Source organism: Lactuca saligna, chromosome 3, assembly GCF_052625555.1.
Source record: "Lactuca saligna cultivar CGN05327 chromosome 3, ASM5262555v1, whole genome shotgun sequence".
Lineage (NCBI taxonomy): Eukaryota > Viridiplantae > Streptophyta > Magnoliopsida > Asterales > Asteraceae > Lactuca > Lactuca saligna.
Window position 1 is genome coordinate 184183276 of NC_136419.1, and position 27799 is coordinate 184211074.

At 35.3% G+C, this 27799-nt stretch overlaps 1 protein-coding gene across 1 annotated transcript; it reads right to left on the minus strand.

The window, feature by feature from the left end:
* Positions 1-7354: 7354 nt before the first annotated feature.
* On the minus strand, positions 7355-24682 carry LOC145036245 (putative protein disulfide-isomerase A6). The gene is made up of 8 exons (XM_078984701.1): positions 24355-24682; positions 13766-13911; positions 13380-13471; positions 13102-13258; positions 12927-12997; positions 7763-7809; positions 7535-7641; positions 7355-7441 (listed from the first exon to the last, which is right to left on the minus strand). Exons 1-8 carry the CDS (start codon positions 24680-24682, stop codon positions 7376-7378), a joined length of 1014 nt encoding a protein of 337 aa, XP_078840827.1. The 3' UTR covers positions 7355-7375.
* Between the last annotated feature and the right edge of the window lie 3117 nt (positions 24683-27799).

Consider the following 27799-nt stretch of genomic DNA (forward strand, 5'->3'; position numbering starts at 1 on the left):
CTCTCCATTCTTGTATACATTCTTTGGATGCATTAGTATTTGATTGACATCTAATGATACTACTATTCTAAATCTATTGTAGACACCTGATTGCTGTTTAATTGGGAGTGATGTCCTTTCGAGACTTCCTCCTGTAAAATGACAATCCTTTTTAAGGTGCACAAAAGACTAGATTATATTAATATCAATGCAACAGGTACATAAAGTAAGTATATATTTTATTTAAGGTGATAATATTAACACCACATTTCTTTGTCTAGAAAAACTATGCATGATGCTTAATAATTAGTCATATCATAATGTTTTGATGTTTGATAAATTCATAACTTAACAACAAACTTTTGTTCAGCTTTAAATGTTTAATCAAATTAGAGAGTTAGAAGGAGCTACATGAGCATATACTTAGCTTTAGATGCTAAATTAGAAGCAATCATCAAGCCTTTAGGCTCACTTTATATTTTGTGAAGTAAAATAAATTTGTGTTTGCGATTCATAGTCTATGGTGTTAACCGCTCTTTTACATAAATTCTTGGAACCACTCAATTTTTGTACTACACATGCATCTTGTATTGGAATTTTGTTACTTTGTTTTGCTTTTGTACAAGTTTTTCCATTCTTTTGTCAGCAAGGATGTGCGTTTAAACCGAATACCCGAACCGGACCGACCCGAATTAGGACCGAATAAGTTATTTGGGTCGGTTTTCGGGTATCTATTTTTTCCCAATTCGGGTTTTGTGTTATTTGATCTGGGTTACCCGAATAAAGATTTAATTGGGCCGAAAAGACCGACCTGGAAAATGAAAGGTCACTTTGGCCGTGCGTATTGCATAGCAAGTAGGGATGTGCGTTTGGACCGAATACCCGAACCAAAACTGAAACCCGGATCGGACCGACCCGAATTAGGACCGAATAAGTTATTTGGGTTGGTTCTCGTGTATTTATTTTTGCCCAATTCGGGTTTCGGGTTATTCGGTTCGGGCTACCTGAATAAAGATTTAATTGGTCCAAAAAGACCGGCCTGGAAAATGAAAGGTCACTTTGGCCGTGCGTATTGCATAGCAAGTAATATTGTCGTGCTAAAGAGAAAAGACCCGTATCCCGCTATGAACGTATCCCAAATCCCGCTATCATCGAAGTTTAAAAAAAAGCGAGTTTGCCCTAGTCGATCATTGTTTCACCCTTGTTGTCATCGATCGTGCCCACTGCCCATTTTCCATCGACTCATTGATTCATCGGCTTTACTCTCATCGATCGTTCCTACTTCCTCGTTTACTGTCATCGATCACCAAAAAAAAAATCTAGTCAAGCATTCAAGAAATCGACCTACACTCTACTATCAAGAAATCGAATTCCAATCTTCATCTTCCAGGAATCATTCTAAATCATGGATAATAGGGTTCCAAGTCAACAAACTCAAGTAAGCATTATTATCTTAATCTACTGTTTTTCTTTTAATTGTTATGATCTTATTCTTTCAAAGTGTTATCATTGCTATTTTATCATATTAAATACAATATTCTATGTTAAAATTGCTAATCTATTTCAATGTATTATGTGATTGTAAATCATTGTCTTGTTGTAATTTAGATTAATGATTGTATTTCAATGTTAAAGAACATATTTTTCTATTTTATGATATTAAAATTATTTTGTTATTGTGTTTTAGATTGATGATGAAAATGTTTTGGTTGATAACACTCAAATTGACAACAAAGACGGAAAAGGTCAAACAACAAAGAAGAAGAAAAAATATGCCAAAAGAGCGGCTTGTTGGGCCGATTATGATGAAGTTAAGGTTAACAACATTCAACATAGCAAATGCAAATGGTGAGACGTTGCTCAAAACTGAGTCCAACGAAAACGGTACATCTAGTATGATTAGACATACAAAAAATTGTAAACAAAACCCAAAAAATTTAGAAGAAAATTTAAAAAAGCAAAGCACTTTAAATTTCAAAAAAATGAAAATGGGGAGAATAGTATTGTCACTTGGAAGCATGATGAGAAAAGAACAAAAAAAAGCTTTGTTAAACTTATTTGTAGTTGGAGAATTACTGTTCAAGTTTGTAGAGAATGAAACATTTATTGAGTATACCAATGCATTGAACGAGAAAGTGGTTTTGCCATGTAGAACCACAATTTCAAAAAGAGTTGCCGATTACTATGTTGAAGAAAAGGCAAAGTTGAATAAGTTCTTTAGTAATCCCCTAATGAATGTGCATTTGACCACCGATTGTTGGACAAGTTCCTGTCAACAATCGAGCTATATGGTGATCACGGCCCACTTTATTGATAAAGATTGGGTCATGCACAAAAGAGTTATCAACTTTAAATCTTTGGATAGTCATTAGGGAGAAGACATTGGGCGCACGTTGTTGACTTGTCTTGAAGTATAGGGTATCTATAATGTAATGATCATAACTATAGACAATGTTATTACAAATGATAAAGCAACTAAATTTCTAATGAAAAAACTACCAAACTTATACGATGGGGGGAAATAATTACACGTAAGGTGTATGGCCCACATCCTAAGTCTTATTGTTAAGGATGGGTTTGATGAACACCAATCTAGTATTAAGTGCATCCAAAAGGCCGTTAGAAATATTAGGAATTCCACTCAACAGATTCAAATGTTCAAAGAATGCATGAAAGAGTTAAATGTGGAATCCAAGAAGGTTTTGTGTAATGATTCCCCAACCCGATGGAACTCCACATACGAGTTATTGAAGATTGCGGTGGAGTTGGAGAAGGTTTTTGGAAAGTTCGAAGTTAAAGGTAATTACACATTCCATTCCATTCCATTGTTTTTTGTTTTTTTTTTAAAAGCAGCATGTTTGAAGATTTTTATGTCCACTTTGAACTGTCATATCTTCTTCATTATCTGTCCAATTTGCGTGATTTTTTTTCCCAACTTGTAGATCACAATTTAACATTCAGTTTACATTATTTTTATGCTATTTTTGGTTGTATATTCAATGAGATATAGGACCTTAAACATGGGGTATTGAAGCTGTTTTTTCTGATTCAACATGTTTGTAGATTTTTATGTCCACTTTGAACTGTCATATCTTCTTCATTATCTGTCCAATTTGCCTGATTTTTTTTTCCAGCATGTAGATCACAATTTAACATTCAGTTTACACTATTTTTATGCTATTTAGGTTGTATATTCAATGAGATATATAGACCCTTAAACATGGGTTATTGAAGCTGTTTTTTCTGATTCAGCATGCTTGTAGATTTTTATGTCCACTTTGAACTGTCATATCTTCTTCATTTTCTGTCCAATTTGCCTAATTTTTTTTCCAGCATGTGGATCACAAGTTAACCTTCAGTTTACACTATTTTAATGCTATTTTTGGTTGTATAGTCAATGAGATATAGGCCCGTAAGCATGAGGTATTGAAGTTGTTTTTTCTGATTCAGCAAGTTTGTAGATTTTTGTGTCCACTTTGAATTGTCATATCTTCTTCATTATCTGTCCAATTTGCCTGATTTTTTTCCCAGCATGTAGATCATAAGTTAACATTCAGTTTATACTATTTTATGCTATTTTTAGGTGTATATTCAATGGGATACATGCCCTTAAACAGGGGGTATTAAAGTTGCGTTTTTTTTTTTAACTAACACTTATTTTATTTTAATAGATCCTACATATGTTCGAGATGTTGTGTCCCCCGTAGAAGAAGATTTCAAAATTTGTAGAGCTATGGTTAGATTTCTTGAGAAATTCAAGGTAAAAACCGAAATAATATCGACGTCAAAAAAACCTATGACACATCGTTTTTTTTTCCAGAAATATACGATGTGTACAAGCACATTAGAGATTGGGTGTCAACTTCCCAATTTTGCTTGAACGGGAAGGATATGATTGACAAATATGAAAAGTATTGGGGCGACCTTAAAAAATTAAATGACTTTTTGTACTTTGCGACCATATTAGATCCACGGTTAAAGTTTGAGTTTTTAAACAAGCCTTTGAGAAGTTTATTAGGTTGAAGAATATTGGAGAACCTCCCATATTAAACTCGGAGGTCACTTTGAAGGCTAATACCTTAATACAGGACATTGAAAAAAAAATTGAGAAATTTTTTAATTTCTACAAAGTAATGTTCGACAATACCGAGTCTTCTCAAAGTCAAACACGTGCTTATGAAGATGTACTTATGCTTGATGATGAGAATGACTTCATGGGTGATTTAATAGTACAAACGGATTAACCATCAGCATCTACAGAAACGGAGTTGACACGACACCTAAACGAGCAATCACTTAAATACAATAAAGATTTTGACATTCTACTTTGGTGGAAACAAAATGCATCTCTTTACCCTATTCTAGCTCGTATGGCGAAATGTATAACTTTATTTATTTGTATGCTTTTTTTTTTTATAAATATATTTTAACACTTTCTTTGTTTATGTTGATAGATATTTTGGGACTACAAATTTCTACTGTGGCGTCCGAGACTGCTTTTAGTACAAGTTGACGGATATTAGATCCATATCGAACAAATTTGTCCGCTAATATATTAGAGGCATTGGTTTGCACCCAAGATTGGATAAGGAAATCAAGGAAGCCAATTGTGGACAACATTGATGAAGTTTTGAAAGATGATGACGTTGCGAAAGAGTTTGAAAACGCGATAAATAATGGAGATGAAAAGGGAAAACAACCAATCAATATTCCCAAATAGTTAATTTGTATTTGGTCATTGTTATTTTGCAAAAAACTTAAGATTCATATTTTAATTTGGATGTTTAATGTTTAATCATGAATTATGGATTTTTGGAATATAAATTATTAACGTTAAGTATTTTTTTTTGTTAAACTAGATATATAATTTTTTATTTGGGTTATTTAGGTCATTTCGGTTGATTTGGGTTATTCGGGTAAAAAAACATATTGTTAATGTTTATTTGGGTTATTTCGGTCCTTTCGGGTAAATACCCCAACCGAAACCCGTATCACCTGAAGCGGACCGGTCCCGTATTAGTATAATCGGTCTGGGTTTAAGTTCCCACTTTTCATCCAATTCGGGTTTCGGGTTGTTCGGGTTCGGATCTGTTCGGGTTGGTTTCGTCCCGAAGCACATCCCTAAATTTTGTCATCAATTTTAATTATTAAATAAAAAACGAGTTTTGTAACCGACTTAACACTAAAAAACAAACTAACAGTTGTTAGCAAGCTGTATATGACAAATTGGCAGTCCAAGCTTTGACAGTTATAACCATCATTTTCACTACGTACAACCAGGCCCGGCCCGTAAGGGTGAGCAGGCTGGGCGACGGCCTAGGGCCCAAAAAAGAATTACGTTAATATTTATATATTGGCAGTGTTATTTTCAGGCCCGGCCCGTGAGGATGGGCAAGCTGGCGACGGCCCATGACCCACCATTTGATTGGGGCCTAAAAAAGATTTTAATTTTTATAAATGGCGCTTCCTTCGTAGAGAAGAACGGGCATGTCCCAAGTTCAATTCTGTTAATGTGCATAATTTTTTGTATTTATAATATTAAATGTTATTATAATTTGTATATATAAAGTTACTAGGTGTGAGACCCGTGTATTACACGGGTTTTATTAAAAAATTAATATAAATTAATAAGAATTACATGTTTTTTTTGTAATAATTTTACATAAATACAAAATTCTATAATGAATAAAGTAACTATTTTAATATATTTACCCTAATAAAATGGTAAATATTTGTAAAATGATGACGATAATAATGATGTAAACATTAAACATGAATTAATTAAAACTTGCTACATATAAAAAAAACGATGAATAAGTAAGTTAATGTATAATAATAAAAACAACTATTAAAATATTGATACTTATTTTTATGAAGTACAAATTTCCAAAGACTTCCTTAAGTACAACATAGTACTTTCCTTTGTAAAAAATGTTAAAAATACTACCACTCGAATGAAATTAAGATTTTTTTTGCATATTTTCTTAAAAACTATTTTATGTTGTGTGAACTAAACGTTAGGATAGTAGATAGTAAATTAACAAACTTTTAAGATTTTCTTTTGACTTGGCCAATAAAAAATCAACAAATATCAGCAACATATATTCAAATTTCTAGTGAAGAAGTAAAAAAAGAAGGAAAAGACGAAAAGACTTTTGTAGTCAGATTGAAACAAATATTTCCGAGTCTAAAGTTAATTATTCTAAACTGATAATGACATGATTTGCACAATAATTTATCATTAACTCAAAAGACTTTGGTAACCTGATGTAGAAAAGTCCGTATTACACTATGATGATGCAGAGATTTGGAAGACGATGCTGTGAACTTGATCTTTGAAGAAACGGTGATAAAAAAACAAAATGGAATGTAGTGATACATAAATTATAAAAATTATTTTGGGGAGGAGATCAAACTTTAATTTGAAAATATACAATATTCGAAATATTATTATGAATGAAAGGGATTGCCTTGAATTTCAAAGGTATTGCCGAAATTTATGTTTGTAATATGGGAAGGTTTATTTTTGAATGTAATCATCGATTGATTTCTTACCGGACACTTTAATGATACATTAAACTTTCTTTAAATATCATAAAAATGCAGTAAATGTGCAGTAAAAGATGTATATACTGGTAGAATAATGAAAAAGCAAAGAACCACAAATTGACAAGTGGAATTTAGAAAAATTTAAAAAATAGAGAAAATGCCATGTGGCATATTGAATGAGGTGGTAACATTTGGGAGAAGTGTTTTCATTTATTAGGTAGGATTTTAAACTTTACATAGCTGTCGGCCTAAATATTGGTTTACACACAGATGTAAATAGTTAATTTATAGTTTACACACTTCAATTATTCAAATTATTTTTTTATATTACACAAAAATCTAATTATAAACTAGAAAAGAGTTGCCCTCGCGTTGCGGAGGTCGGTTTGTATTACAAATTTTTTTTTTTTGTTTTTTTGTTAAATCACTATAATCGTTTGTATTATGTTTTATGTTATCATATTTATGATCATTGTTTGTGAGTCAGGTGGTATTATAAAATCTTTTATGTTTTTTTGTTAAATCATTATAATTATGTAATATCTAGTATTAGTGAATAATTATTTATAACAGAAACAAAATTAATATTTATTATTAAGTGATTTCTACAATTTCGTTATCATGTGTTTAATATTGTATCTGAGAATGTTTCTGCATGTTTCACTTCTAATGTTGCTGGTGATGGTACTACATAATAGCCATTTTCTCCCCTATTGTTAGTATAATAGTATGTGCCCCGACCAAATCAAAAAATAAAAAACAAAGTAAACTCTGGAGACTACCACTAATAAAAGAAGAGATCAAACATCTCTTTGAACTCGTAGTAACGACTGATTCCAATCATTTATCATGCAAAAGCAGATAAAATGTTTTTCTTGAGGGTAAATTCATACGCCTTTGTAGGGCTAATCGACTGCAACAATAACACAATTTAAATACAATCAGACAACAGAGACATGACTTAATGGGTTAAGCCAAAAAAATATTTGATTGAATTGAATTTTACCTTAGAAAGAATACGTTCTAGATGTTGGATCTCATTGTTAGCATAATCACAACCTTTGCTCAGACTACTTTTGGCATCTTTCACGTATATCTTTCCATATCTAATAAAAAACACATGTATAAAAAATGTATTATATATATATATATATATATATATATATATATATATATATATATATATATATATTCAACAAACATGTTAAATGTTAATAAAAAAAATGAATAAAAAGATAACCAGTGACTTTTCCAACTTCCTCCTCAATCTTAGCATATAATGTTGAACACGACTCTTTATGTGGGAAGCAACAAAACTTTTATTAAGACGCTTAAGAAGATCTTACACTTTGTGAGACTACTACACACTTTGCTTTCTTTGAGGCTTTCTTGGATGGTTTGGAGAAAATGAGCTCCATACCTATTTATAGGCCTCTTAGGAAGGTTCTAGATACTAGCATACACTTACTACATACTAGATAACTCTAGAACTATCTAACATACTCTACATGCTTCCATATGTTTCTAGAACGTTCTACCATGTTCTGGAGAGGTCTAGGTTGCTCCAGTGTCTTCTAGAATGATCGATATCCTTCCAGGGTCTTCCATGTCGTTCTAGAGTATTCTAGACTCTTCCAGTATATTCCAGAGTCTTCCATAGTCTTCCATAATGTTCTAGAATCTTCTAGAGCATTCTAGAACAAGCTAAAGTCTTCTAAATAATATTTGTTTTATTGGGCTAGTGATGATCTTTAACACTCCCCCTCAACACTAGCCCTCATTCTTCCTACCATGTTAAGCTGACAGCGAAAACCTTCACATTTTCCAGTACTCAGCCCTTTGATGAACAAGTCTACTATTTGGTCATCGGTCTTGATCTGCCGCATCTCAATTTCTTCCATCAAGACTTTCTCTCTGATAAAGTGATAATGCACTTCCACATGCTTTGTTCTAGCATGAAATACTGGATTTTCTGCCAGCCGAATTGCAGATTGGTTGTCACAGTGAAGTGGTACTGCATAGTCAACTTTTTGATGTAAGTCCTCCATTAGGAGTACCAACCATGTACTTTCTTGAGCTGCTACGGCCGCTGCTTTGTACTCCGCTTTCGTGGTTGACAATGATATTGTTGGTTGTCTTTTACTACACCATGATATTGGTCCCGACCCAAGCTTGAACACATACCTAGTGGTTGATTTTCGGGTATCATGGTCTCCTGCATAGTCAGCATCACAATATCCAACCAACTTGCAGTCTTCTCCTCTTTTATACAAGAGACCATATTCAATTGTACCTTTGACATATCTCAAGATCCGTCGGGCAGCATCCAAATGAGGTTTCTTCGTACTTTGCATGTATCGACTCATAACTCCAACTGCATAAGCAATGTTAGGCCGAGATAAACTAGTTGTCGATACATCATTCCATCGTCCAACTCTTTTCCTTCATGAGCACATATCTTGGCATTTGGCTCTATTGGTGTTGATATTGGCTTACACTCCAACATGCCAAACTTTTGAAGTATATCTCTTGTATACTTTTGTTGGCAGAGGAACAACCCTTCCTTTGTACAATCAACTTGTAACCCCAAGAACTGTTTAAGCTCCCCCAACTCTTTCATTTGGAATCGCACCGATAGATTTTCTCTTGTTTGATGGATTTCTCTTTCGTCATCCTCGGTGATGATCAAGTCATCCACATAAACCAACACAATTGCCAACTTCCCTTCTTTTTCTTTGACGAACAGGCTTGAGTCTGCATGAGCAACTGAATAACCACTTCGGGTAAGAAATTCAGCAATCTTACCATACCAGGCTCTTGGTGCCTGCTTCAATCCGTAAAGAGCTTTTCTCAACTTGCACACATGATTGGGATTAACTTCATCCTCAAATCCCTTTGGTTGGTTCATGTAGATCTCTCGGTCTAATTCTCCATGCAAGAAAGCATTCTTCACATCCATCTGCCATAATTTCCAGTCTTTACTAGCTGCAAGAGCTAACAACACCCGTACAGTAGTTATCTTCGCCACTGGACTAAATGTTTCATCATAGTCCAATCCATATTGTTGTGAGAACCCTCGAGCCACCAGATGAGCCTTGTATCTCTCAATTGATCCATCTGGACGACGCTTTATTTTATAAACCCACTTGCAGGAAATGGGTTTTAAATCTCTTGGTCTTGGTACTAGTTCCCAAGTTTGATTCTGCTCTAAGGTTGTAACTTCTTCTTCCATTGCCTTCTGCCAAGCTTTATTCTTAATTGCTTCTTCATATGTCTCCGGCTTTTTAACACCGTCTTCTAAACTGGCCGCATTAGCATACTTGGGATTAGGCTTTCGGATTCTTTCCGTCCTTCGAAGTTGTGGAGGCGGCGGCTCCCTTTCACCGGCATCACTTGTTTGAGTTACTTCTTGCTCAATGAAATCAGTGTCGCTCGGATCTTCAGGTGTATCAACAGTTGACCAAATATGTGCAGTTTGCTCCCCCATCTTTTGTTTTAGAACTTCTTCAATATTTTCCGAGTCTGGTAGTACTTTCTTCTCTGAGGACCACCATGAAGATGCTTCATCAAACACTACATCTCTTAAAGTGTAGCATCTTCCACTTGTTGGATCACAACATCTCCACCCTTTTCTTTGATTGTCGTATCCAACAAATATACACCTAACTGCTCTCTTGTCAAACTTGCTACGTAACTGGCTAGGCACAAATACGTAGCAGACGCAGCCAAATACTCGGAAGTAGCTAACAGTAGGTTTCATGTTCCATAGTGTTTCAAATGGTGAGATGAAACCTAACCTTGGTTGGGGAAGTTTATTGATCACATGGGCAACAGTTCGCATTGCTTCAGCCCAAAATCTTCCTGGGACATTCTTCGCGTGTAGCATGCTTCGGCAAATTTCTGCAAGATGTCGATTCTTTCTCTCAGCTACACCATTTTGTTGAGGTGTGTTGGCACATGTGAATTGATGACGTATACCACATTCTTTCAGATAGCGATTGAATTTTTCTGAGGTGTATTCTCCTCCATTGTCTGAGCGTAGACACTGAATCTTCTTTCTCACTTCTCCTTCGACCATTGTCTTGAATTCTAGAAACTTTGAGAATGTTTCAGATTTTTCTTTCATGAAGAAAACCCACACATATCTCGAATAATCATCAATGAACGTCACCATGTACCGCATCCCGCTAACTGATGTCTGCTTGACTGGACCGAACACATCTGAGTGAATTAACTCTAGTGACTTCTTTGCTCTAAAATTTGACTCCTTGTATGGTAATTGATGAGCTTTACCATACTAGCATCCAACACAAACAATATTTGTTTTGACTTCAAGTTGAGGTAAGCCTTTAAGCATGGATTTCTCCATTATTACCTTTAACTTGTGATAGCCAACATGTCCCAATCGTGCATGCCATATATCAGATGTCTCATTCTTTCAAGTCTTGTCTACATATGCAGACTCCGCTGAGAGCACATAAATGGACTCCACTCTCCGTCCTTCCATTGTTGGCTTTTCTGATATTTTAAGATCTCAATAGACCTTCACATCTTGTGGGCCAAACAAGACGTAGTTGCCTGACGATGTTAGTTGCGATACCGACAACAAGTTCTTCTTCATACCTGGCACGTGATAGACATTATGTAGTGATACCATGTCAGATTTATTACCAGGCATGATCGTTATTTTTCCAATCTGAGCAATTGGAAGTCGTGCATTGTTGGCTGTAAATACCATGCGACTCCCTTTATACTCCTTCACGTCTTGTAGTTTGTTCTGATCTCCAGTCATGTGATCGGAGCATCCTGAATCAATGATCCAGTCATTTTAATAGTTGATACGCTCTCCCGTCATTGTCATGAGTGCCAACTCGTTTTCTTCTATGGCACATAATGCCTCAGCATCCCATTCATCCTCTATTTCCTTTTTGGAAGTTACGACATTACTTTCCACAGACTTTTTCTTTAACCAACAATCCATGGACATGTGGCCCCACTTTCCATAGTTGTTGCAGTTGCCTTCGAACCTCCTCCCCCGAGAACTCTTATTGTCGGTCTTTTAAGATCTCCATGGTTGTGAGGTTCCTGGCTGACTCTTCCCTTTGTCAGCATTTTTGTATCCTTCTTTAGAAGGTGGCTTGAAATTCCTCCGATTTTTACTTGTGTAGAGTGCTTCTTCTTCACTCTTCAGCGTGATGCCTCCCATTTGCTTAGCCATAGCTTCTTGGCTAGCCAACAAATTTTCAAACTCTACAAGTGATGGTTGAACGGGACATCCTTGTACAGCAGTAACAAAGCTTCTATATTCCGGCCTCAGTCCATGGATAATGATCCTCTTCATTCGAGCTTCTGCAATGACGGATTGCAGATCTAGTTCAGTAATCTCCCGACATGTCGACTTGACCTTGTGGAAATATTGAGAAATCGTCATATCACGTTGTGAGATTGATAATAGCTCGTTCTCCAAAAGTTGTAGTCTCGTATCATTCTTCTTTGAGAAAAGCGTCACAAACATGTCCCAAGCTTCTTTCGGGGTGTTCTCATCCCGCATATGCTCCAACATCTCTTCTTCGATTGTGGTCTTCAAGGAAAACATTGCTTTGTCTGCTTTGATTTTCCATTTGCGCAAAGCACCATTAACGTCTTCCTCTGGTGGCGTAATTTCGCTTCCACCAATGACCTCCCATAGATCTTATCCTTGTAAGTAGGGCTTCATATATGTTTCCCACGTTTTGTAGTTGTTGTTGAGTTTCTTGATTCCTCCGATGATTTGGAGATCATCCATCGTGTTGGAAGTACCTCGGCAATACCAAACAAGCTAGTTTCGACACTAAACTTGCAGAGTCACAAACTACTCACGATTCAACGAGAATCACTCGTTCTCACTATCAAGAAACCTTACTCTGATACCAGATTGTTGAACACGACTCTTTATGTCGGAAGCAACAGGACGTTTATTAAGATGCTTAAGAAGATCTTACACTTTGTGAGACTACTACACACCTTGCTTTCTTTGAGGCTTTCTTGGATGGTTTGGAGCAAATGAGCTCCATACCTATTTATAGGCCTCTTAGGAAGGTTCTAGATACTAACATACACTTACTACATACTAGATAACTCTAGAACTATCTAACATACTCTACATGCTTCCATATGTTTCTAGAACGTTCTACCATGTTCTGGAGAGGTCTAGGTTGCTCCAGTGTCTTCTACAATAATCCATATCCTTCCAGGGTCTTCCATGTCGTTCTAGAGTATTCTAGACTCTTCCGGTATATTCCAGAGCCTTCCATAGTCTTCCATAATGTTCTAGAATCTTCTAGAGCATTCTAGAACAAGCTAAAATCTTCTAAATAATATTTGTTTTATTGGGCTAGTGATGATCTTTAACATATAATGCTTTCTTTTCATCACTACTAGTTATCACAAACTCCTTCACTAAGCTATCCAATTCTGCAATTAAACCAGCCTACATTCACCACAAAAACAAAATGTGGCATGTGTAACGGATAATAAAACAATACAATAATAAATGTTCTTTTTTTGAGATCAAATTTGAAGTCAAACACTAACAATGGAAGTAAGTTGACCCTTGGCATAACGGCTAGTGCCACATTTCTCATTTATGAAGGTCACAAAGCTATCTATATCGCGTCCATCTTCATAGTCTTCACCATCTTTGTTGTTCTTTGGGAAGAACTTAATTGTTGGGTAACCATTTACACCATACGTGCATCAACAGATATAATCTTCATCATAACTCACAAAAATATATATAAAAAAAAAGTTAAAAACAAACACCCAATGTTTCATGATTTCAAAAAAGACCCAATTTAATAACTGTTACTTACTTTTCACTAAGATCCTTATAATTGTCGACATCAAGATTGGAAATAACTACATCTTTCTCATTTTTATAAGCAGCTGCTAGACTTTCATAAACCTGATTAAAAAAAAAAGATAATTACTATTAGTGTGCTGTAATGGTAATCTTAGTCCCTATTCTCATAATCATCTTTGAAAATAGCTCTACAGAGCTTCTCAAATCTTGTCTTGTGTAACAAATGCAGACTTTAAATGTAAAGAGCATTTTACAAGAGTGAAGATTGTAAGATGTGAATCAACTGTAATCAACAAATTAGTGTCATAGCTTTGTACTCTGAAATGTTTTTGATTATGATGTTAAGGTGGAATAAAAGAATAAGCATTTTAGTAAGGATGGTGGAGAACATGAAACATCTAACAAAACTAAAAAAATGGTTGACCAGGGTGCATAGAATTCAACCAACACATCCTTTTTGGCATTGAATACAATCTCCTCAAAGGTATCAGAGTTTAGTACTACCACAATTGAAGGAACTGGAGCTATCTTTACATTGGTTCCTGAAAATCATAATAAACATTATAAACAACAATCTTATATGTTTTTTTTTTCAAAAACAACGGATAAGGTGCAAAATCAAAATGGAAAAACTACCTCATATCAAGAAGTGATCTTTCCCTTAGATAAAATTCCATTACCTCATAATTATATAACATGAAAAGCAATGTACAACAAGAAAATAAAACAAATCCTTAACAAACCCAAAAGCTCTAAAAATATAACTTACCTGTGATCATTCATATCGATCTATCCAGCTCAAGAAGTTCATTAGAAAACGACCGGTTCAATCCAAATAGTTAATTAGTGTGCATTTGATACGGTAAAGAAAAAGTTCATACCCAATTTGGAAGATGGTTAAAGGATAGAAGTATCCCCTCATGTAAACCACTCTTTAACCCCTCACTGAGCTAATTGAAATGCCTGATTGAGCCGATTGAAATTGATCAAAGAGATAAGTTTTTACATAAAACAACGGAAATCAGTATTCAATAATGAATGATCGATCCATACCAAAATAACAAAAAAAATTCACAAACAAAGTCCTAACTTCATAATTATAGTTTTGTAAAGGCCAAAACAGTAAATAATTCTTAAGACAAAAAAATATACCTAAAAATGGAGTCAAGCTATCGGTTACATGCCTTCTTCCTTTTAAGGGTTTTCCAGATATAGTTATTTGAAGTTAGATTCAGATTATAAGCTCTTTGACCCACCATAGTTGAGGCGAAATCCAGTCCGGAAGAAGTAGATGATAGTGGAGTGTCGGCGGGCTTCTGGAGGCTTCACAGTCAGCAAGAGAGAGTTTATAATCAGGGAGCAATTTTAAACCGGAAACTAACACTCTTGTTGAATACTGTAATGAAAAACAAAGAATATAGAAAATAGTTAAAAGAAGATGAGTGACTATATTACATAAAAGATTCTGGAGTAGTTCTTCAACGGAAGAAGAGATGAAGTCGGGTATATATTATAATATAAAAACATAAGGTCAATCCACTTGGGAAGAAGTAGAAGACGATGGAGTCTGCATAGGGTTTGTGGAGGCCATATATTCGGCAACAAAGCATATAATCGGGGACCAATTGAAAGGAATTGAGATAATCACCGCGTTCTGTTTCCGGTGAGAAACATAAAATAGCGGTGGTAAAAATCGAACAAACCTGATTAAGTGGAAGAAATCCGTTTTTAAGCTCAGTCGAATCCTGAACACAAACACAACTAACCTTGCGAACAAACTGTGGGGGGAGACAGTGAGACACATATCAGTTATTAGAAGAGGGAAATGGTGAATCGAAGCTTGGATACAATTTAGATCAATATAAATTGGGAGTAATAGCCTAATTGTTTCAGCTATGCTTGTCCGACTTCGACAGGTGAACTTGTCTATTGGAGATTAAGGGTTCATAAATGATGAAATTTGTCAAAAAAAAAAAACCTTTTAAATCATAGAGGAAGATGGTCAGGCGAGAAGATGAGAAGAGGCTGTGTATTTTGGGGATGAATTCCATTTACCAGAAAAGCAGGCGAACGGTGATGGAAGCTTCAATCGAACATGGGAACAGATGAAGAGGACGATCAAAATTCATCTTTCAATAAAAACCTCTAAAATAAAAGATGAGACCGTGAAAGAAAGAGAAGAAGGCACGTATTTGGTGGTGTCAGAAGTCGATGACTACACGTAATCAAGCAAGCGGTGAGGAACGTAATTGGATGGGGGAGGCGGTGATGCATAGAAGAGGAACACGTAACCTGATGAAACAGTTGACCACTGATCAGATATTCAAAAATGTTCAAAAGGCAAAATAGGAGAACCAGTTCTCTCAACCCCTTAGGAACTTTACTGTTCCTAAGGTTCACTTCTTTAATATATATATATATATATATATATATATATATATATATATATATATATATATATTAACAATTCTATTTATTTTCTTATGATATAAAAGATAGTTATTTATCTATTTTTATAAGAATCCTACTCACGATGAATTAATAAATTGAGTTTTATTCCTGAGGCCCAATTTTAGAACTTGATGATAGTTTATTATTACCCCCTCCGTCCCAAATTAATAGTCCACTTTTGACTTTTTAAGTCTTTTTTCTTTAACTTTGACCTTAAATATTTTTATTTATGTTATATATTACTTGATAAAACTTATAACAATAAAAAAAAATATTTAAAATACAATCTATTCATATATTTTGCATCAAGTATTATCTATTAAAAACAAAACTATTTAAGGTCAAAGTTGATGAAAAAAGACTTCAAAATTCAAAAGTAGACTATCAATTTGGGACGGAGGTAGTATTAATTTTTTTTAAAAATTTAGTTTATATATAATTACTATTTCTTTTAACAGAAAAATATAATTCACTCCTAAACTATCATTAATTTTATCTATGTTTCAAACAAAACATAAAGCCTCGATCACAAAAAAGAAGGAAAATATCTGATACCGTTGCATTAGAACAATATTTTTCTCAAATGACTTTTTTTTTGTTCTTGCCACAGGCCTAGAATATGCTTGGACCGGCCTTGGATACAACCATCATAGCTGACGACTCAAGCACCCGTTAATACGATAAGGCCATCAATATTATGCATCGACCGATAAACAACTAAACTTGAGAAACAAAAATCTAGCATAGTAAATGTCCTATGTGACATCCATTACTTATAATCTTTTTAACTAAAATAATACTCCAACACATACTATTTTATCATGAAGATCCAACATCATAATCAAACATGTTAGAGTGACAATCAGGGTCGATCTGTTGGTTTTTCATGCCCCGGACAAAAAAGCTTAATAATGCCCCTTTATGTTAAATGTATGTGATATTAAATAGTAAAAAGTGCATATATTATCTAGTACAAAACTATAAAAATACATGCCGACAAAATATGATGGTCTAAATGCACAGAAAAACAAATTGAAATCAGATTTTAAAGCATCAAACAACTTTTTTTAACTATGAGTCAGGAGCTCGTCATAAAACAATGTGTATATCACAAAGAGTAATATCACCAAAAGAACAATGCAATAGGATGGATTGCAATTCAGCACCAAGTAATATTAGCCTTATCAATACCAAGGCCAATAAAACACATTAAAAAAAATTAGCATGCTACCATGTTAAATTCAACACATTGCAATAAAAATGCTTTAAAAAAAAAAAGAAAAAAAAAAACTTAGCATGCTATCATGTTAATATGAAGTAAGAAATTAGTTGCAAAAAAAAAAAACAAAAACAAAAAACAAAAACAAAAAAAAAAAACAAAAACAAAAAAAAAAAAAAACAAATTTTCTACATCCAAAGAAATCAAATTTTATTTCATACAAAATTTAATAGGCACAAACAAATCATAACAAAAATGGTCCTACTTTGAACACACCAACCTACCATTATCATACATTATTAGATTTAGGATCTAGGGTAAATTACACCATTCGTCCCTCGTACAGGTGCCAAAAAGCACGTTTAGTCCCTATTTTCAAAAATTAACTCGGGTTGTCCCTCATATATCTAAAACTTGCGTGTTCCATCCCTCAATAGTTTGAATTTGCATGTTGTATCCTTTGGAAGACATAAAAAGACTATTTTGCCCTCATTATTCTATTTTTAATTAAATTATAATTAATTTTGTATTAAAATAAAAAGAAAATAAAATAAAATACCCCACCCCTTCCCTTTCCATTTCCCCTTTTCCTTCTACATTCCCTTTAAATCACAATTCACCGGACCACCACCACTATTTTCACCTCCGAGGTTCCCACGATCACCGCTCTATTCACCTCCAACCACCACCGCTCTAAACGTTGCCGAATAAGAAGATCGAGAACCCACATGTACCATAGAAGAAAAAAGATTCAAATCGGAACACCAAAACGCCACCAACACCTCTTAGACTTCATCTTCCTCCGGCGAACATCACCTCACTGACCTCATCTTCCTCCGATGTGCATCAAGAAACTCTTCTGTCTTCTCTGAAACATCGATGCCAGCACATACACACAGACTCTCAATCTCTCTCAACTTCGCTGAACAACTCACATGGTCATCACCTCCTAAACTCTCTTTGATCCACCATCCTATCTCCCAAAATCAAACCCCATAACTTAAAGCTACACACAAACCCCTCCACCATATCGGTGGCTTTGGGTGGTTGTAGAAGTCGTTGGAAACAAACTCCATCTTTGTCGAAAAGAATCTCCTCTCTCACTTTCTGGAGACAACATCTTCATCACCACCAATGTTATCATCTCTTGTCTCACCCCTTTTATCTATCCTTCTCTCTTTTGAACCAAATCTCCAAGACCATATCCTTAAGCTTTGTTATTCACAATGACAATGATAGAAACATTGTAAATTTCCAAACCACAAATCGAACTAAGAAGAGGAGAGATCAGAGAAACTGAGTTCCAAACCACAAATAGACCTAAGGGGATCGACACTAACTATTTGTCGCCTTTGTGGGGGTGATTGTCGCCATCGACAACTCTATTTCTTCCGCACCAGCATACACAAATTGAGCATCGATGTGGATGGTTTGTTCAAGGGGATTTAACTTGAAATCAGTTTCGTTAGGGTTTAATCCAGGTGATGTCGCTGTAATTTAAGGTTTGCTGTGGGTTTATTCCATACAATTTAGGTTTGTTCCAGTGGAGCAACAGAAGTTGAGAGAAGGGAAGAGGTGGAGCGACGGTAGAAGCTTTGATATTAAGTCTAATTATTAAAAAAAATCTAAAAACTGATAAAGAAATAAAAAAAAATGAAAAAAGAAATTATTAAGGGTAAAATAGTCATTTTATGTCAATAGGGACTAAGCATGCAAGAAAAAACAAACATAGGGACGACCCAAGTTAATTTTTGAAAATAGGGACTAAACATGCCTTTTGGCACCTGCACGAGGGACGAATGGTGTAATTTACCCCAGGGTCTATCTTATTGCACGCCTTACCATAATATCATAATTATTAGTTACTTTGTGTTTATCTTGTTTTCCGAAAAAGTAATTTTCTCTTTTATCTTTTTTTTTCTCTCTCTCATATATATATATATATATATATATATATATATATATATATATATATATATATATATATATATATATATATATAAGTCAACGGATCAAACTAAAAAAAAAGTAGCAAATCGGATTTAAATTCATTTGGAGTAGCAACTGAATGTAAAAACGAGAATAAGAATGTAATAATAATAAATAAATATTACAATACTGTGCCATTTGATTGTATGTACGTGACATTTTTTTTTTAATTAATAATATATATTACATATATTTTATTGATCTCTATATTTTGTCATAAACCAAACAGTGGTTAAAATTTTAAATATTATATAACAAAAATGTAATATATTTTGTTTTTTCTTATTATATCTCAAATTTATGTTTTTTCTTGAAAAAAAACCTTGTTTTTATTTTACTTTTTTTTTTTTTTAATTTGACATTTTTAATTATTATTTTTCGAAAAAAAACTTGGCAAATGTGAAATATTCTTTCAAAAAAATATTAAGATTGTTTTGGAAAAAATAAACGGTTAGCGGATTTTTGAAAAAAAAAAATGAAAAATACAATATATTTTATGAAAAACGAAAAAAACATAACATATAAAATCTTTTATTAAAAAAGTTAATAATAATAATAATATTAATAATAAGATACATGTCAACTTATTACATTGTAAAAAATGAACAAACCAAAAAAATAACAAACCATTTATTTGGTTTTAATTAGATAATTTCTAATTTAATTTTAATGTAAAATTTAAACGAATGAGAGCCTTATTATAATGGAGAGTGCTTTATGATATTTGTCTAAAAGTAAAGGGGGGGGGGGGGGGGGGGGGGGGGGGGGACGGTGGTGAATAAACAGAAAAAGTATAAACACAACGAAAATTGAAAAGGAAAAGAAATGGATTGGTGTGTAAAAACATGTCTCTTTTTAGAAAATATCAAAATAACAAAACTAGATTGGTGTGTGGTAGGGAAAAATAGATTGGTGTGTAAAAACATGTCTCTTTTTAGAGGATAATCCACTTAACAGTATGTGGAACAATGATGAATCTCACACAAAGCTATCAGCTTTATTTAGGATTTATGATTTAAAATGGAAGTTCCTAAGTACTTGTTAAATACCAATTCATTCATGGTAAAACCAAGGAAGAGTAGGCTCAAAAACTAAGGGATTACAACATATGAATACCTATAAAAAAATTTCTTCAATTATTAACAGAAAATAATAATAAAAAATGAAAAAGTGCAAACAATAATTAGAAGAGGGAATAAAGGCATAATTACAAAAGATGAACATCACGACTTTAAAAACCAACAACAAGAGCAAAAATAAGATTAACCCACCACAAGAATATTGACACACTCCGGTTAGAAAAGACAAGTAAAAAAACAGTTAGAAAACTGTTTTCAGTTTGTAAAAGCTTCGAAACCAAGTTAAGCTAAAAACTAAACTGTTTGCTTAGTTCTGGAAAGCAGACAAATTCAAAAGCAAGAGGAGAAGCAATTACTTGTTCATGACAGAAAGAAAAGGGACTAGAACAAACCATAAAAACTTCTTAAAAGCTATTACCCAATAAATTAGACAACAAAATTAGTACATACGTATTTTCATGAGTCTTTCCACTTCATTTGACAAATCCTTGAAATCACGTGTTCTTGCATCTAGTTATTATGATTCAGCCAAAAAGAAATACAGTGAAAAAAAATAGAAAACTCAAGAAACCAATGAAAGTTTCAGTGCTATGGAAACGTGAAACAAAATTATAAATTAAAAGCTCAAGATAGTTTCTAGCATTCAGATAGCAATTTATTGGGGATTTGAATTTCAAGGCTTCAAGCGACTCGTCTCCTTGTTTTTTGAAATAGCGTGAAGGCATGCCGACGCCTTGACTTCTGAAATTGGCGTTGATTTTGTTTTTCCCGCCTTCAATAGCTTAAGGAACAAACGTCTGTTTAATAATGATAGAGTTTCATTGATCCAGGCGACTAGTTGTATTAAAACTATGGTTTTTTATTGGTGTAAGCACATGGGTAGGAAAGCAATTTGTAATTGGGATGAATAGTTAGTGTCCCCATTTTCTGGTGTGTAGAATCTATACTCTTGTATGTTTGTTTTTGGGATCCTCATCTAATTACTTGCTAGGTGAGGCTCTCCCCTTTTTAATATATTTGCCGTTTCCAAAAAAAACTATAAGAAATACCGGCCTTTGGGTCGGCCTTGTTTTTACCCACATATTTTAGGATGTTAAACACATACAAAATTTGGAAAATAAAAACCAATAGAAAATACATATCCAAAACGTTTTTGATTTTCTGAAATAAAAATTAAAAGTAAATAAGTTTTGACTAAATGTGTTTTATTTAAAATCGTACTAAAAATGAAAACGCCTCCCCTTTTTTTGAAAATTTCGAAGTAACTAAAAGTATTTTTTAAAACCAAACGGGCCCTAAGAAATTTTCTACAGGGACTCCATGTGTGTTACCCTTTTTGACTTTTTGGATCACTAGTTTGAGTTTTCAAAAGGGTTCCCTCTAATTAGTCATCGTTTGGTGTTAGGAACTATGTTTGGGTGATATATGATTTTGTAAATATTTGAATATCCTTAACTTTGCTTTGTATCTATATGTCTGCACTATAAACATTTGGCCCAGACACGTATACTTTTATTCATATAAGGTAATTACCGAAGAGAGCAAAATTGATTGACGATGAATCCAAGGAAACTAACTTAGAACAACTGTTTGATATAAGCTTGTATAAGTGATTTTGCTATATGTTTATGAAGTAGGACGTCTGTAGTTTCTAATATTTAGGTAAAAAAAGGTTTGCTTTTTTTTTTTTTTTTTTTTTTTTTTTTTTATGATTGATTTTGTTTATTTTAATGGATAGTATTTAGTAAAATAATAGGCATTTATATGATCTATTTTGTTTTTAGAGTCACAATTTATGTTCAACAGCTCTTTATGTTCAAGTTATAGTCCTAATGTAAACAATGTTATCAATTTGATAGTTTGGCCGAGTGGTCTAAGGTGCCAGATTTAGCTCTTCGTCCGAAATGGCGTCGGTTCAAGTCCCATAGTTGTCAAAATTTATACATTTTTTACATGTTAAAAAAAAAAAAACCTAGCATTATAATACATAAAAATTTAGATCTAGCAATTTGAGATACGGATACACGAATCTGTGAACGGAGTACCTAGTCTTGTAAGTTTCGTTCATGACAATTTCTCTGTAACCACCGAACCTTGGGGTCTAGATCCGGTCCATTAAATAATAGACACCGTCTCCCTTGATCTCTAGGTTCTTATCTATTCCTCTCAAGGCTTCATCCGACATGTTCTTTGGTTTTAGGGCTTCCAACTGAGCCTCCTTGATTTGCGCAGATAAGTGGGAATGGATAGTCATTGTTAGTGCCTTACTTTACGACCTACACATTCCTTCCGGCTAAGGGAGTCTGCCACCACATTGGCATTGCCGGGATGGTAGCGTATTTCACACTCATAATCGCTGAGTAGCTCTACCCATCGCCGTTGTCTCATGTTCAACTCCTTCTGATCAAAGATGTGCTGCAGGCTTTTATGGTCAGTGAAGATCGTGCACTTGGTTCCGAAGAGGTAATGTCTCCATATCTTCAGAGCAAAGACCACTGCTCCCAACTCCAGTTCGTGAGTTATATAATTGACTTCGTGTGCTTTCAGTTGTGTTGAGGCATAAGCAATAACTTTTCCTCGCTGCATGAGCATGCAGCCTAAGCCTTGGTTGGATGCATCACAGTAGACAACGAAGTCCTCCGTCCCTTTGGGCAGAGACAGAATAGGTGCGCTGCATAGGGCCTGCTTTAATGTTTGGAACGCATCGTCTTGCTTTTCACTCCAACAAAAAGGTACGCCTTTCTGAGTTAGAGTGGTTAAGGGTTTGGCAATTTTGGAATAATTTTGGATATATCTGTGATAATAGCCAACGAGACCCAAGAATTAACGGATCTCTGTGGGTGTCTTCGGTGCTGACCAACTCTCTTTCGCCTTGATTTTGGAGGGTTCCACCTGTATGCCTTCCTTGCTTACCACGTGACCTGGGGAAGTTACTTTTCGAATCCAGAATCGCACTTGGAGAATTTCGCATATAGTTTCTCTATCCTTAATGTTTCCAACACTAACCTCAAGTGCTGTCTGTGATCCTCCTCGTTTCTGGAGTAGACAAGTATATCGTCAATGAACACAATAACGAACTTGTCCAGGAAAGACCGACACACCCGATTCATCAGATCCGTGAACACCGCCGGTGTGTTGGTTAGAACAAAGGGCATCACTACGAACTCGTAGTGACCATATCGAGTCCGGAATGCTGTCTTAGGAACATCACTCTCATGAACTCGTAGTTGATGGTACCCTGATCTAAGGTCTATTTTTGAGAAGTAGCTGGTTCCCTGAAGTTGATCGAAAAGGTCGTCGATTCGAGGAAGAGGATAATGATTTTTCATGGTGAGTTTGTTTAGTTCGCGGTAATCAATGCACATCCGAAAGGACCCATCCTTCTTTTTCACAAATAAAACCGAGGCTCCCCAAGGTGAGGAACTCGGTCTGATGAATCCTTTGCTGAGCAGCTCATTGAGCTGGCTAGACAATTCTTGCATTTCTGTCAGCACCAGGCGATATGAGGATTTGGCTACAGGAGTAGCTCCAGGGATTAAGTCGATGCGAAACTCGACTTGGGCTTTGATGCACGAAATGATACGAAGGTTGGAGCTAAGTTTATTGCCATAGATCATGAGGGTTTCACCAGAGGGAAGATTGAGACGGATAGCTTTTTCGTGACATAGGATATCAACGTGATTGGGGCTCAACTAATACATGTCGATGATGACATTGAAGCTTTTTTAAGGAACCTGGCATAAGGTTAATGGGAAAGGAATGATTGTTTAAAGTAAGGGTACAACCCATGAATATGTTGTTAGTGCTCTCCTTCTCACTGTTAGTCATTTCGACGGTAAATGTTTTGGTTAATGATTGGGATTTATGTTTAAGAAGATGTTTGAATAAATGGCTAACAAAACTTCTTTCCGCACCTGAATCGAAAAGAATGCATGTATAAGAGTTGTCAAGGAGGAACGTACCCGAAACAGCTGTGGGATCTGCAACTGCTTCCTCCTGACCCATTGCTAGCACTTTCTCAGTGTTGCCAGTCGTCGTTGCCTTGGGGAAATTTCTATTGTAGTGCCCAACCTCTCCACAACCGTAGCAGGCTTGACCAACACCTGCTCCAGAGGCCTGATTGGTTGGCGAGATTGGTGTCATACAGAATCGAGCTGTGTGCCCCTTCTTGCGATAGCTTTTTCAAAACATCTCTCGGCACTGCCCATGATGATGAAAATTACACTTGTCGCACCGAGGAAGGGTACCAGCATATCTACTGGAAGGTGCTTGAGTGGTAGGGGCAGTAGCAAGAGCAGTAACAGCATGGACTGCCACTGTTTGTTGTTTCTTGAAGGACTCTTGTGAAGTCTGACCCTTTCGCTGCTTCCAGAACTTTCTTTTTCCACTGCTCACCTTTGCTGGTTCAGGGGTGGCTGTTGTTGCATCGAGATCAACTCTGTGATCTATGAGGGTCTGCGCCAGGCACTTGGCGCTGTCAAAAGTGGTTGGCTTAGTAGCCAAGACGTTCCCTTGTGTTAGGGGCATCAATCCCCATATAAACCTCTCAATCTTTTTGCTTTCCGGGGTGACCATTCCCAGGCATAGGAGGGCAAGATCACATAATCTAGCTATGTAGGAGGCGATGTTGGAACCCTTCGTCTTCAAGTTCCAGAGTTCGTGTTCCAGTTTCTGCATCTCGCCCCTTGGGCAGTATTCAGCGAGCATGAGCTCCTTCAAGCTCTCCCAACCTATGGCATTTGCTACAGGTAGGGTTAGGGATTTGACCCGGCCATTCCACCAGGTCAATGCTCTGTCGGTGAAAGTGTAGGCAGTGAATTTCACCTTGTTGGCTTCGGAACAAGAGCAAATTTCGAAGATAGACTCGATCTTTTCGAACCATCGAGTCAAGGCAATAACACCTCCATTGCCATCGAAAGGTGTAGGTTTTGCGTTCATGAAGTCTTTATAGGAACACTCCTTCTGGTGTCCCTGACTACCTTCCTGATTTTGGGGATGGGTACCACCTCCCAACCCACCAGCGCCGCCAGGATTCATCTGTGACATCGCGGTAGCCACAACACCAGTAACGGTTGCCTGAAACATAACGGGATCGAACTGAGGGGGTGGCGGTGGGGGATTGTTGTTCTTTGCGATGGGTCTTTTATTTGGAGGCATCTTTTTCTAAAAATGATCAGGAAGGAGAGCATGGTAAGTCCTCTGATATGAATCAAGACATATGAAGCAAGAAATATCTCAACATGATAGCTAGAGTGTTCTACTAAGCGATAATCAAGGAAAAACTAATAATGCAAGTAATTTATCGCAAAAGGAATAAGTAGCAACACTTAGAAGTGAATCTTTGCAAGGAATTTGACTCTAGTAAAATACTCCTATAGTATTTTGTGTTTTGTTGTACCGATGCCTTGTTGTATGGACACTTGGTAAGTGTTAAGCCTGCTGCAACACCACAGTCACTCCCAAACACATGTTGGTCATGTCTCGAATGAATATAGTTGATCAAGCTATATTGACCCTAGACATGATTACATAACTGCTCAGATTTAACCGCAGTGTCCAACATCTAATTACTTTTGTTTTGTTCTACTCGTGATTATTGTTTCTAGTGTATAGGTATAGTTGTATACTTTTTGTAAAAATACTTATATTTTAAAGTATACTTTTTAGTTCAGAGCACTTCGGCCCCTTAGTGTTTATAGTTGTATATCATGTAAGGTTCGGTATACTTCATTCACTATAAACAAAGAATCTGATACCAATCTGTCACACCCCCGAACCATAGTATCAAACGGTGGAAACGTCCGGGGGTGGATGATGTCATGCGTAGTATCACAACAATTGTATCATAGTAAGCAAAGTAAACACAACCATTACATTACAATATGATTATTTACATTTGTTTGAAAGCATAGTTTATACATAAAAATATATAACAAAAGTAAAAGACGTGACTCCAAAAATGCTCCGTCTTCTCGAAAAGTTGGTAAGAGTACCTGTCTATTGTTGCCCTGAGAATACAAGCTATTTGAAAGAATATTAACATAAACCTGGTGAGTTCATAAGTATGTTTTTTTAATGAAAACTAGTCACTGAATTTTTGAAAATACTTCATTTTCATTAATAATAAATATCGTTTGTATCGAGAACCCCCAATCACCATCAGTATGTAAAATGTTATGTATGTAGTATGTTTTGTTTTAAAAACCCTGGCTACCACCAGTATGCATATAGTATGTTCTGTTTTGAAAACCCTTGCTATCACCAGTATGTATATAGTATGTTCTGTTTTGAAAACCCTGGCTACCACCAGTATGTATATAGTATGTTCTATTTTGAAAATCCTGGCTACCACCGGTATGCATGTTCTGTTTGACTGGGAAAATGCCTTATTTTCCCTGGTATATGTGTGTTTGATGCTTTAATGATTCTATGACTTGTGAGGTATAAGTATCATACTCATGTTATTAAAGCCATTGTTTATACAAGATATATTATTACTTAAAAGAGAGTCGTACGATTGGCGAGTTTTATGACCATACATTAACGTGATATGGCACGTAATGAGGCTATTATCCTTTATGACAATTGTCACCCGTAGACCTATAAGTCCGACTGTAGCTAGCAGCTAGGTGCGGGGTAGTCATGTTGGATAAGGTGTCTAAGTCCATAACTATTTCTGGTATGTACTTGACCCAACCTGGCATGGTCCATTTGGGTTGCATGTCATCATGCATTTGGATAGACTAAATGAGAGAAATAACACTTTTGGTTTATTAATATATTATAAGTTCTAATATATTAATAGTATTATTTAATTATTATTGATCAAGAATTAATTTGAAATTAATTAAGTGATCAAAAGATAACTAATTAAATATATGGGTTGATTATGTAAATCATCCATAACTTGTATAGTGGGCTAAAAGGCTCCATGGATTATCAAGTTGGGTTAAACCCATAGAATGCTCCATGGATGCTCCATGGGAGTTACAAACCCATGGGTCATGGAAATGAAGAGTCATGACACACTAGGGTTTACATAATGTAACCCTAGATGTATCACACTATATAAGTAACACCATCTCCACTAAAATCGGCTACACAAGAACAAGAGAGGGCTAGGCCGATTTTTAGAGTGTTTGTATTCTCTCAAAAGTCATTCCAAAGGCATTTGGTGCTATGTGAAGCATTCGAGGCATCACACTTATGGTGCTAGGCTCTAAAGGTTTTCAAGGAATCAAATCAACTACAAGGTATGTAATTCTAACCAACTTTTTAGTTTAAAAGTTCCCTTGTATGCCAGATAGGATTATGAGCCTTGGAAATCATATTTAGCATGTATTTAGACAAACATAGATCCAAGGTTTTCTAGGGTTGCATGTACACTTAGGAAGTGTTCGAATGCTTAAAACCCATCAGTGGTATCAGAGCCTAGGCTTGTTTGTGAATACTTGATGCAAAATAGTGTTGAAAATCAATTTTTTACTATCTGCACAGGGGACTCGACGAGTCCAAGTGAAAATGCAACCAACTCGGTGAATCAGTTCGTGCACTCGACGAGTTGGCCATGCAGAATGTAGAAATTCGATTTGTGTTGTTGGAAATGGACTAGAAACATTACCCTAAACTGGTTTGGTGTTGTAAAACTTTTTTTAGTTGGTGTAATGGTTGTTCTAATCCATTTACAATGGC